At 42.6% G+C, this 12447-nt stretch overlaps 1 protein-coding gene across 1 annotated transcript; it reads left to right on the plus strand.

Annotated features, from left to right (window-relative positions):
• Nucleotides 1–340: 340 nt before the first annotated feature.
• Nucleotides 341–6567, plus strand: LOC120839291 (4-coumarate--CoA ligase-like 2). The gene is made up of 3 exons (XM_040209556.3): nucleotides 341–573; nucleotides 5097–5348; nucleotides 6274–6567. The coding sequence occupies exons 1-3, from the start codon at nucleotides 345–347 to the stop codon at nucleotides 6390–6392; spliced, it is 600 nt and encodes a 199-aa protein (XP_040065490.1). The 5' UTR covers nucleotides 341–344; the 3' UTR covers nucleotides 6393–6567.
• Nucleotides 6568–12447: the final 5880 nt, after the last annotated feature.

Raw genomic sequence — 12447 nt, forward strand, 5'->3', positions numbered from 1 at the left:
TGAGTGCGTTATCACAATTTTTTAAGAATGAACCAACTCGCCTGAATCGCAACTTTGATCCGTAACTTACTATTGAAAACGTTGCATACCAATATGAAAAGCTATACAAAAACGCATTAAAAATACAGAAGGGACATTGGCATGCATGCAGGGTACGCACAGCAATAAGACTGTGGACCTAAGGGAGGGGCGTGGGCGTTTAGCTAACTCAGCGGTTGAACTATTATAGCAACACTAAATTTTGAAACTATATTATTCTTCTCTATGAAAGCGAACATTAGAAATTGGAAATAGTGCGTACGTCGGTAGTTTTTAGCGCATTTGTGTATAAGGTAATTTAGAATATGTCTAGCAACTCCAGAAGAGTTAACAATATTGCATCTTTGATCGTTCATTTAAGTGTTGCGTTAAGAGTACTTTTTTGTCAGATTGTGGACATAAGGAGTGGGAAGGTCCTTGGACCGAACGAAGACGGAGAAGCGTTAGTCAAGAAGCCGACTGCCATGAGGGGATATTACGGAAATCCTGAAGCCACATTGCAGACCATTACTCCTGATGGTTGGGTGCGAACAGGTAATGTATGCTGGCGATATTTTTTTCAATGATGCCTGTAAAACGAAACTAAGTGCCGAATTCAACATTTGGGTGATGGAATTGTAAATCCTGAAGTAGTTGTCACAGAATTCATTAAATGCATTTGTTTAAGAGCTCAGAACGCTCAAAACATTAAAAATGTCGATAGAAAAAAATAAATAAATAAACAGCTGTCGCGCTGTTATTTCATGGTACATATTCATCTTTTTCTCGCAACTTAGCTTGGAGACCAGCGATATTTTGTAGAGTAACTTTCGCTGCATTGAGTAATTAATAATGATATTGTTCATTAGCAGAAGACAAGAAACAGCTCCGGTTGACGCCTGATATCAAATGATGCTGCACTGAAAACGTTCGTCCAGCCTTCTTTAACGAACCAGTAACACGACTAAGAATGCATTCGGCGGTCAACAATAAGCAACAGACGTAGAAAAATTACAGGAAGATCCATTGGTGTATATTTAGGGAATGCGTTAGCATGACCCATGGGAAAGGCCACACTCGTCCCTTTTTGGGAATCGCTAACGCTGACTCCTTCACTTTCCTGCTTTGGCTTTCTCTTTTGCTGCCTTTTTTTAGTCTCGATGCGGGGTCAGCGTTTGCGATTCCCAAAGGGGGACGTGTATGGCGTTTCCCAAGGATCATGCTAATGCATATCCAATGAATCTTCCTGTAAATTGTTTCACCCTTTTTCTGAACTGTGCCTGTCAGACTGCAGACATGTACAAGTTATTCAAAAAAGTAATTAAGTTACTGAGTATTGACGTCAAAAATAATTTGAGTAGAGTAGAAATTACTCAATTAGAAAGTAATTGACAAAATTACTAATTACCGTAAAAAGTAGCGAATTACTTTTGAAGTTACTTTTATATGTTTTTTTATGGTAAAAAGGAAGTGCAGAGGTTTTGATCCGTTAGCAAAATTGTGCTAGCCAAATATGAATCAGCATGTTTTTTTCACAGAAATGCTTTAATAGCTGGTTCTGCTTCTGTGTGTCTAATTGTTTAGTACTTTCTTGTTTGTTTGGTCAATGATGTACTGCGAATATGTCATTTCTACTTTGAGGTGTAGCACTGTCTGAGCTTGATTTTTTAGACAGTGTTTGCTTGTTTACAGTGTTGCGTAAAGTACACCTAAAAAGTACATGAAGTAAAGTACAAAGTAAATTAGAGGTTACGTATTTCAAGTAAAGTAGTAAGTACACCGGGTGCAATGTGCTTGAAGTAACGTATATAAATATATTTGAAGGTAAAGTACAAGCACTTTTAACACTATCTTTCATGAGATGCCCTTTCATTCCCTATACAGTGTTTTTTTTAACTGGTATGCATTGCTCGGGTAATTGGAGGTGCATCAGTTTTTTACGGAAATGGCTGCCAATATTGTATAAGGTCAAGTCGCCGAAAGAGTAGTTGTTCTATTCTCGCTGACGAGCTATTTGACGCAATCAACTTATAAGGCACTTATTTTCATCGGTCTTACAGCCGCCATTACTTCACTCAGAGAAATGACCAGATGACGTCTCGAAAGAGCGCGTTTTCACACGACGATACCGCCATTTTTTTTTTCTTTTTTTTTTCTCTCTTTTTTTTTTTTTTCAAAGTCGGGGAATGTACATAGAAGTCGGGAACTTAACTTTTCTCAGAAAATACAAGTACATGTTCAGAGAATTGACTTCAAGTAAAATAAAATTTTTCTAAACACTAGTACATTAAGTATACGTGTACATAGAGTACTTCCTAACGCTGCTTGTTTATTATTTTTTTATATAAAAACGTTGGGGGAATTACTACAGGTTTCTCGAACGATCTTTGAATCTTTGAAGATTTGCATATTCTAAGTTTTGGGAGGAAAGGCAACGCAAAAAGGTCATCTTTGCGTTGCCCTTTAGCACGCGATTCTTCGAGTACAGCACAAGCTACGGGAGCACCAGATCAGTTTCAGAGCACGAGCTGCATTCTGTTGTCTCCTTTGAGTGAGGATGCGGAGTGTGCACCTCCTCTAGTGGGCGAGAGTTTCTACGTTGGGCAGAAGCGGAGACCAGTCGTTTATTCAAATGGGTCAACTCTCCTTGAGCTTCAGGACACAGATAACCGCCAGTCTTCGGCGCTAGTCCCGCAGTTACTCGGCCTTTCTTGCGCCGTGTCTCTTCGCTTCCCGCGCCTCGTAGCAGTGTTGTTGCGGTGGTGGGAGGGCTTGTGAAAATTTGGGGGCGGTTTTGGACTCTCCAAACTATTTCCCCTCCCCCCTTCCTACGCCACATGCTTCCCCTTTTTTGCAAATATCAGCTGATCTTCCAACACCTTATGTCCTTTCTGCAGGAATGTTTGTTAATAGGCAAAACAAGCACTAAAATTCGAAAGTAATTTGTAATTTGAATAGAAGTTACTCAAAAAGTAATTAAAGTAAACTACTAAATGCCGAAATAAAAATGTAATTGAAACAGGCACGCAGCCAGGGGGGGGGGGGCCCATAGGGCCAGCCCCCCCCCCCCCCCCCCGAGATCCTCCATTTTGCTGGGGCCTCCTCTCCCCCCTCCCCCTCATACAGCATTTTGTCATAAACGGGCCCCCCCTCCCTCCCCCCCCCCCCCCCCCGAAACAAGATCCTGGCTACGTGCCTGAATTGAAAGTTACTAAACTACTCAGAAAAGTAGTTAAACTACAGTAACTTGAATAGAGTAGTTGAAGTGCGTACAAGTCTGTGTCAGAGTACGTCGACGCCCTTAGATGCGGTCATCCACATCCCTCGTGGAAAGAACCAGATCCATACCAGTCGTGGAAGGAACCGCATCCATATCACTTGTGGAAGAACCGAAGCTATCGCTTTAGGGTCATGCTATAGCGCATTCCCTAAGAGTCCACCAATGGATCGTTCAGTAATTTGTTCCCCCTTTTTCTGTGCTCTGCCTGTCAGAGTACGTCGACGCCCGTGGATACGGTCATTCATATCACTCGTGGAAGAACCGAATCTATCGTTTTAACAGCACACACACGTCACAGCCCGCGCACCGCTACTACGGAAACCCAGAACGAAGAACAACCGACGGCGGCAGAGCGGCAACTGAGCACGCCCGCATTCAAGCGCGCCACAGCACATTCTCCTCTCTGGTTCCGCGCCAGCTGTGAGCGTGAGGTGGATGAAAACGAAAGGGTTCGTTTTGACGAAAACCCGGCGGTCTCTGTCAGTTTGTTAGCGCCGGGGAGAAAAGGAGAGGTTGACGCGTACTGACGTCAGCGCTTCGGACCAATGGGAACGTCACACGCGTCCCCCTCTCCCCCTCCTCCTCCCTCTCTCCCCGGCGCTGACAAACGAAATACACCGCCGGGATTTCGTCAAAACGAGCGTTCTAATGCTGACGCAATAAAGAAATGTGATTCTTCGTATTACTAATACATAGTGCTCCGGTCCGAACGCGACAAAGGTTCGTTGCCGACTTCACAAGATACACCTCGAGGAACACTTTTTTGCCCAGTTGAAACCTGGTAGCAACATCCGTGTCTTCATCTGGGCGTAACTGCTGGTATACAAGTAACGGAATATTTCCCATACAGTGTTGGAGAATAACATCAATGACGAAGACTGGACGATACGTTTCTCTTCTAACACCATAACTTGCATCAGCACGATCCATTTTCACGATTTCCCCTACACATTCCCGATACGAATAAGCAAAATAGACATTGTTTCTTTACATGAGCGCTACGCTTTTGGCTCCCTTATTCTTTCTGACGTTACGTCGACACCGTGGGGCCCCTGCATGCAGAGCGAAAGGCACAAAATTGCGAAAGCCGACATTTACTAATGACAGTGCGCACTCCTCAATGTCGTTGTAAAGTCATGGCTTGTTAATATGGACACCTTCGTTCCCCAGAAAACTTGTCGATCGTGTAAGTCGTCTATGATGACTAAGGCTGGGCATCGATTAAAAATGTAACCCGATTAATCGGCACTTGTTATTCGATTAATTATTCGATTAAACGGTCGCGTTAATTTCCAGACATAATAGCTCCAAAAGAGCGAAAACACATTTTTCCTTTTACGTTTTGTTTGTGATAAACGACGCAATCTGCATTTTCAACTCGGGATACGTGTGAAGTCAGACAGTCTAAAAATTCAAGTTATTGTATCGCCTGCAGAAGCAAAGCGGAAGGAGTTTTCTAGTATTCTCCGACATGGGGAATTTTTTGCTTCTTCACAAGCATCCTTGCTGCACTATAGACAGGCACTCGAGAGACGTTTAAAAAGAAACGCAAGACGGCGTCCCCAAGACATTGTGCGATCAAAAAATATCAAATGGATATTTTGTGCATGCAGCTCAATATCAAGTTAACCTTTCGCCAGCACGTACTGTTTTATGGGCGCGATACTTCAAATGTGAATCGTGTACTCAATATGGCCGCATGTATGCACCACTATGTTGAATTCCCACATATGATTTCTAACTCTCTTACTTTACATGAACTGCCATTTCAGTTCTGATCAGTAAATGTTGCTTACAGGGGATATCTGCTATTACAACGAAGACGGCCAGTTCTTTTTCGTTGAGAGAATGAACCAGCTCTTCCGGTGCAAAGGGAGCCTCGTGGCCCCTTCCTCAATTGAGAGCGTGTTGCTCAGCCACGAAGGAATTGCAGACGCGGCTGTCATTGGAGTACCTCACTCAAAATACCTGGAAGTAGCCATGGCATTCGTCGTGTTGAAGACATCTCATAGCGAACTTACTGAAGCAGAGATCCAAAACTTCGTTGCAGGTGAATATGGGTCTCCACATTATACACACTGCGTGAATATCAAATTATAAAATAACCTAGCTACACGTTTAACAAAAAACGTGCGGGCATAGTAATATTAAATTTAGACACTGCAATTTTTTAGTATCAAACTATATGCAAAAAAGAAAAGAAACAAAACGCGCCATGTAGTGTACATATGATCAAGTATCAAATTTCCGCCATATTTGAGGGTTCCCGTACCAAATAGGTTCGCCCGAGAGACCCTATGGTTCCATCAAAGCAGGCGTCCTATATCTAAAATATGATCACGTGCTGCGAGTCCGATACGAACCCTTCACAGAACGTCCTCGATAAAGACCGTTCACTGACCTGAATGGCCCAGTTCACTGCTTAAATGACGAGTCTTGCGACCTCGTTGCTGGCAATTCCTTTGCCAGAATTACGCGGCCGTTTTTCTTTTCTTCCTTGAAACAAAACTAAACAGCAACCCATTTAGTGCACAAGTACATTGTCCTAATATCGTGAAAACCGAGTTAAATGCAGATACGTCTCGTCAACAGCCGGAAGGTGTGAAATGAGAAACCAATATGGCGGATTCGAATATCATGATAAGGATAGCCGGCAACAATATTGCATATAACCTATTGGTGTTGCTGTTGTGACTGTAGTGACGAAGTTGGACCTTGTTTTTCAAACTCCGTCACTGCAGTTGTTCCGTAATTGTTTTCCATGTGTATTTTCTTACGTCCCTCTACGCTAATGCTCCCTGAACAATCGTGGGCAGCCAATAAAATCTTGTAAATAAAATAAAAGAGTAGAGTTTAAAGAAGATAGAACAGAGAGGGCTTCCTTAGAAATGGGTGTTCAGTCGGTAGTACACAATCCTTTCTATTAACGTGCTTTGAGACGTGGAAGTACGCTGAGCTTTCTCATTTTTCCACAGGCGAACTTGAAAGCAACATGCACCTTCACGCGGGCGTAAAATTTATACAAACGATACCGAGGAACGAAGACGGGAAAGTCATCAGAAGAAAATTAAGAGAGCTTCCTCAAGACGACTAGTGCGACTCGTCGGTTTCAGCAAACCGTATCATCATAAGTATTTTAGTGGTACACGATATGGTGGTTCGATTCGATTTAGTTATAGAAAAGTGAACATAGTCGAAACCAATTAACTCAGACCAGACGTCTAATAAACACCTTAATGTAACACTATGGTCGGTGGCAAGTCAAGAGCCCAGGGCGTGGGAAAGGAAGGCTGGGTAGAAGGAAGCAGGCGGAATGCTGGAGAGAGGGCGATGTTTCCTCCTCTTCTATTTAGCATTCCATCAGCTTTTTCCTCCCCAGCCTTCCTTTCCCCCGCCTTGGGTTCTTGACCTGCCTCCGACCATAGTTCTTAGAGAGGCACATTTTTGTACTTAACTTCATCGAGTTCCTTTTGGACACTTGATTTTGTAAGTTCTGTTCTTTATGTATATCCCAGACACTTTACCAAATGCAGAGTGATGCTCTGAAAGGTTACAGTCCTAGTCAAGCCGCGGATGTTAGAGGGCTTGTTACGTGTACTTCAGAAAACTGTAATCAATAACATCGAATAAAATTTGCTTCGATTTGATATCTTATTTTATGTTTGAAAAACGGGATATTTCTATTCAAAGACGCAAAAATAAAGCAGCAAAACACATATCGAATTGAACGGAAGGGTCGGGCTACTAATCTATTTTCTTGATAAATATATGCATACATGTAATATTAATGTTAAGCTTATACATTTTTCCCAGGTTACCGACGCCGAATGACAACAAAATTTTAAGGGTTAGCTTGTTTTAGGCGCTGTCATATTTGCATTTTTTTGTTGTTTTAATTAAAACATATTTATCTCGATTTCAGCACTATTTTTGTGACGGAATCATAAACTCGTTATTGTGAATTCAAATATTTTCGGTCAAGCGCAAAATGTGATGAGATCAAATGAAGCGCTTTTATAGAACAAGATATCTTTCCCCAGATATTAAAAAAAAAGTCTGTATGGGCTCGGAGAAAAGTAAATATTCAAACTACGATATCATGAACACGCCTTTTTAGCAATTCCTTTCAATACAAGGTGTTCCCAACAACAATTTACATATTTTTTGTTTTTTTGTTTTTTTTTTACCGCAAAAATGAACTATTTGTCGCAGAACGCTCCTTTTTTTCCAAAGGTAGCGTTATATAGGTCCGAACTACATGCCAATGTGTCAGCACGAACCGATATTTTTTTCCGAAAGTAAGAGATTTTCAGAAATTTTCAGTGGGAAAAAGGGACCCATGTTTGCCCATTTTTGGATTCTGACGCCATCGAGCTCCATGTGTTCGAAATCTCTGTCGGCCGCCATTTTTCAAGTGAAAATGTCACAAAACCATAACTTTTGAAAAAAGATGTCGGTTCCGGTTGAAACTTAGGCATCTGGTTCGAACATCTACCGCTACCTTTGGGCGAAGAATGAGCATTGGGCGATTCGTTCTTGATTTTTGCGGTAAATAAAGCCCTGCAAAATTTTTAGGGGGTCACCGCGTGTATCTTACATTATGGTCCCAGTATGGAGAGGATAATTCATGCAGTAGATTTTATATCGCGCAACGGTTTCGTGGAACTACGATTTTGCACCATCGGCCAGTTCGTCTAGTAGAAAACTAGACGGTTGTTGGCAAAAAGTAATTGGCTCGTACCTCCAGAGCCGTCTTAACAAGATTGTGGGAATGGACCCTTACCTGGTTCGAAGTTCCAGTGAAGTGGTTCGTGAGTTGGAGAGCGGTTTCACCTCTGCAAAGACTGCCTTCTCTGTGGACATTCAGGACCTGTTTTATTCGGTGCCACATGAGGGCTTGCTTACAGCCGTCAGGAACAGCATTGAGGAGTTTGGTGAAATTAGTTTTCAGAGTGCAAGCGGTATTAGCACTGAGAGATTCCTTGAACTGTTGCGGTTCTACTTGAGCTCTACTGTAATTGCGCACGAGGAGAGGTTTTATGTTCAAAAGACCGGCATTTGTATCGCGTCCGCGGTTGCCCCCGTGCTATGTGATATGTATTTGTCCTTTTTTGACAGGTGCTTGCAGCAAAATCTTTGCGATCAGCATGTAGTGCGCGTTTTTAGATACGTCGATGACTACCTTGTGCTTTTAGATATCGAAGGTTCTCATTGTATTCACAAGGCTGTTTCTAGCATTCTATCCATCTTCGTATCAGCATCCGATGGCCTTAATTTTACCCATGAATTGACCGCTAACGGTTCCATCCAGTTTTTAGATCTAAAAATAACATTTAATGACAACCACATCTGCTGGTCAAACCACCCTACGACCAAGAAGGGCCTTTTGCCCTGACAAGTGCTCACTCAAAGCTTGTTAAAAGAGCCATCATTATGTCCAGCTGTACATCAGCATTAGAAAAATCATGTGTTCACGAAATGGCGTCCAGTTTCTGCAATCAGTGTGACCGCCTTACTGCCGCAGGGTACTCCCAACACTTGGCCTCTGCTGTATGTGTACGCTTGCTACAGAAGCAGAAAACTGGTAGTAATGAGCAGATGCGAAAAGAAAAAAATGCGCGTGCATGTCATTCCGTATACGGAATGACATGCACGCGCATTTCCCATAACCTGAAAAAGGTGGCGGCCAGGTATGGTCTCTCGGTCGTCTTTTCAGCGCCCTGCATACTCAGTAAAGTGTGCCCTATGATGAAGCCAAGAATGAACATCAACAAATGCAAAAAGGAGCACAGCACGCGCTACACGGAATGCACATCCGGTGTTATCTATGAAATTCCGCTTTCTGGCGGGCGAGTATACATTGGCGAGACTGGAGGTTGTTTCAACCTGAGTTCACGTGAACACTTTCTGTCGATAAAAAAACAACACAGGCGGACATCTGCCTATACATTGTTTGAAATGCGGTTGTCATCCTGATTTGCAAAAAAACACGTGTTCTCGCAAGAGCAAATGAGGCAACGGAAAGAAAACTCGTAGAAGCCTACATCATTAAAAAGAAAGGTCACGACTGCATAAGCATGCAATCTGTTTCACTATCAGACAAGGAATTTTCTTTTTTGGATGGTTATGTTTAAACCTTATTTCGCCGCAAACTGATTGCTGCTGTTATATATACTGTTGTGTCTGCGCCAAATAAACAGTTGGAAGTCTGCGCTCCGTGTGTCGTACTCGTTTCTACCCCTGTCCTCGTCCTTGCGCAGTTCATTTATTTCTACAAATCATGAACCAACTAGCCCGCCAAAAGGTGTTCCTTGTAATTGAATTACTTTTTTTGTTGTAATCGATTACAAAATTACGTATTACAATTTCTCTCAATTAATTTTTTTAAGGGGAGGGGGGGGGGAGAGTGGTTAGATGTGCTGGAGCCCCTCAGTTCTGAGCAAAGGTCTTTTCTTTTTCTTTTTTTTTTTTTTTTTTCGTTTTCGAAACCCATAAGCACTAGACTTCGAGGATTAGTAGGCCATTTCACTATGCTTCGTTCCCAGTGGCTACATTTTTTTGGTACACCGAAAACTACGTCCGTGTATGAAAGATGACCTTACCTAGCCTCTGGTGAGTAATGTATTTAAACAGCACTCCTTTTATTATTTTTTTTTCACGAGAGGGATTGGGTATGTTGGCGTCCCTCACTCAGCTCTAAGCAAAAACAATGAAGCCTTTTTTTTTTCTTTTTTCGGAATAATCGAGCGCGAGACCCCAAGGATTATGCTACCGTAAGAAGAAAAAAAAGCTGAATTAAAAGTAACGTGGGAAGTAATCCATTACTTTAAAGTAATTTTTCGAATACTTTTTTCAGGCTGTAATTGTAATTGTAATCGGTTACTTTTTTACGATGAAGTAATTGTAGTTGTGATCGGTTACTTTTTTACGATGAAGTAATTGTAGTTGTAATTGGTTACTTTTTCGTAACGTGTACAAATCTCCCTCGTATACAGATTCAATACTATAGAAAAAGGAATACATGAGAGTCCAGGAACACTTGCATCAATAAGAGCATTAAGCTACCCTACCTTTTCATAGTGGTACTGTATTTTCGACTAGAATTGGGCCACGTGTTTATTCTATTACGGTTTCTATGTTCTGGATACTGTCTTCTGTGGAACCGTGCTGTTCACTTGCACGCGTGTTTCATTAACCACATCTCACAAACGTACCCCTCCCTTCCCCTACCTTTTCTTTTTTTTTTTTTTTTTTCACACTTGGAAGAGGGGGCAAAAATTTTTTGCGATGTATGCTTTTTCGGATTTCATGACCCGCGCGGCACCCCAGGCAGGACCGGACGACCGTCGCGGGATTCGGGAATGCATTTTCTCGTTGGGTGCCATCAGCCCAGGGGCGGATCCAGAACTCCGTTTTGTGTGTGCGTGTGTGTGTGGGGAGGGGGGGATTTTTAAGGATACTATTCTCCCATTCTTTCTTGTGCAAGGGGGTCCACCCATGTCAATTTGCCCTCCGAGAAGGGGGGAGGGAGGGGGGTCGACTTTGTTTGGGGGGGGGGGGGGGGGGGCCGCCCCCCCTGTCCCCCCCCCCCCCCCCCTTGGATCCGCCACTGCATCAGCCACAAAGACGTCGCCCGTTTACGGCCTATTGTAGCCATTTTTGTAGGCAGCGCACTCTGTATTTCGCCGCCCCGCAGGAGGTGCGGGCTCAGGTCAAGTTGTTTGCTATGTGGAAACGCGTACCTTTCTATTACATTTTTGTTTTCTTCATTTCTGTTGTCACGCTTTTCTCTCCCAGTCCTCAACCTCTTTGCCTCAGCGATATGTCCTCTAAGTCATCTCTTGACAAAACCGAGTCGATCGGCGAAACCGTTGATTAAACTCCCGCCGTGTGTTGTTTCTCACCTGAGTTTTTCACCTCGTGATAGTCGTTTACCGATCAAAGCAATTAGGATTTATTCCGTACGGCACGCCGGACCACCAAGCTGACTCACACCAGGACGTCGCCGAGTTGTCGCCCTTTTTGCAGCTGAAGACATCGCTCGTCTTACGAACACGAATTGATAAGAGCTCGAAAAACGCGAAACTCAAGCAAGTGCTTGAGTTTCGCACTTTTTGTGCGACGTGCTCGTTTCTGGTCTGCTTTCACGGCCAGGAGAACGAAGGAAAAAAAAAATGCGGTCGGGTGTACCCACGTGAGTTCTGGCACCTCTCTCCAATTCTACAGGGTGTCACAAAAAAAAATAATAAATAAAAATTACAGGGTTCTTTTTACCGCAAAAATAAACTAGGCATCGCCGAATACTCATTCTCCGCCCAAAGGTGGCGCTAGAGGTCACAACCAGATGCCAAAGTTTCAGCCCGGTCGGATACCTTTATTATAAGTGATTTTCTAAAACTTTCAATGGGAAAATGGAGCCCATTTTTGCTTGTTTTCGGTTTTTGGTGCCATAGAGCCTCATGTATTCGAAAACTCCATCGGCCGCCATTTTCCCATTGAAATTTTCAGAAAATCAGTTATAACTTTTGAATAAGGTATCCGATCGGGCTGAAACTTTGGCATCTGGTTGTGACCTCTACCCCTACCTTTAGGCCGAGAAAGAGGGGTCGGCGATGCCTAGTTTATTTTTACGGTGAAAAATACCATGTAAATTTGTTTTTGTGACACCCTGTACATTTCTTCTTCCTCCCCAGTCCAGTTTCGGTTTCGGTTTCGAGCAGTTGCGTTTTTTGACTTTATTAAAAATATACGTGACGCTGTAGCAAAGTATTGATAGGGTAGTCCTCTGACATCATCTAAAAGCGCCTGGTAAAATTTTTAATTTTTTTTTCCTCTTTTGGAAGGGGGGGGGGGGGGTTATTGTCTTTAAAAGGATCATGATAAGAAAATGTATTGACGTCATCTTAATGTTTTTTATACTCAATAAACCCCAAAGATGATGTTTCGTAAGTTTTGCCGCCAAATATTGTGTATGAATTTTGCAAACCGCGTTAAAAAAAATTTTGGAGGGTATTCTGAAACGGTCGTATCGACACCGTGCGAGAACCAGAGGCAACAAAACGTCATCGTAAGTTATATATAAAGTGGAACATATATTCAACTTTATTTCTTGTTCAAATAACAACTTGAAAATGATAAAAAAACAAATC

Source organism: Ixodes scapularis, unplaced genomic scaffold (genome assembly GCF_016920785.2).
Source record: "Ixodes scapularis isolate PalLabHiFi unplaced genomic scaffold, ASM1692078v2 PGA_scaffold8__174_contigs__length_109621045, whole genome shotgun sequence".
Classification (NCBI taxonomy): domain Eukaryota; kingdom Metazoa; phylum Arthropoda; class Arachnida; order Ixodida; family Ixodidae; genus Ixodes; species Ixodes scapularis.

What these genes read in the sequence shown, in the direction of transcription:
- LOC120839291 (XM_040209556.3), top strand. Translation starts at nt 345, where the DNA reads ATGTCTAGCAACTCCAGAAGAGTTAACAATATTGCATCTTTGATCGTT. An exon ending in TGATGGTTGGGTGCGAACAG is followed by an intron (nt 574 to 5,096) that starts GTAATGTATGCT and finishes TGTTGCTTACAG; the next exon opens with GGGATATCTGCTATTACAAC. An exon ending in GATCCAAAACTTCGTTGCAG is followed by an intron (nt 5,349 to 6,273) that starts GTGAATATGGGT and finishes ATTTTTCCACAG; the next exon opens with GCGAACTTGAAAGCAACATG.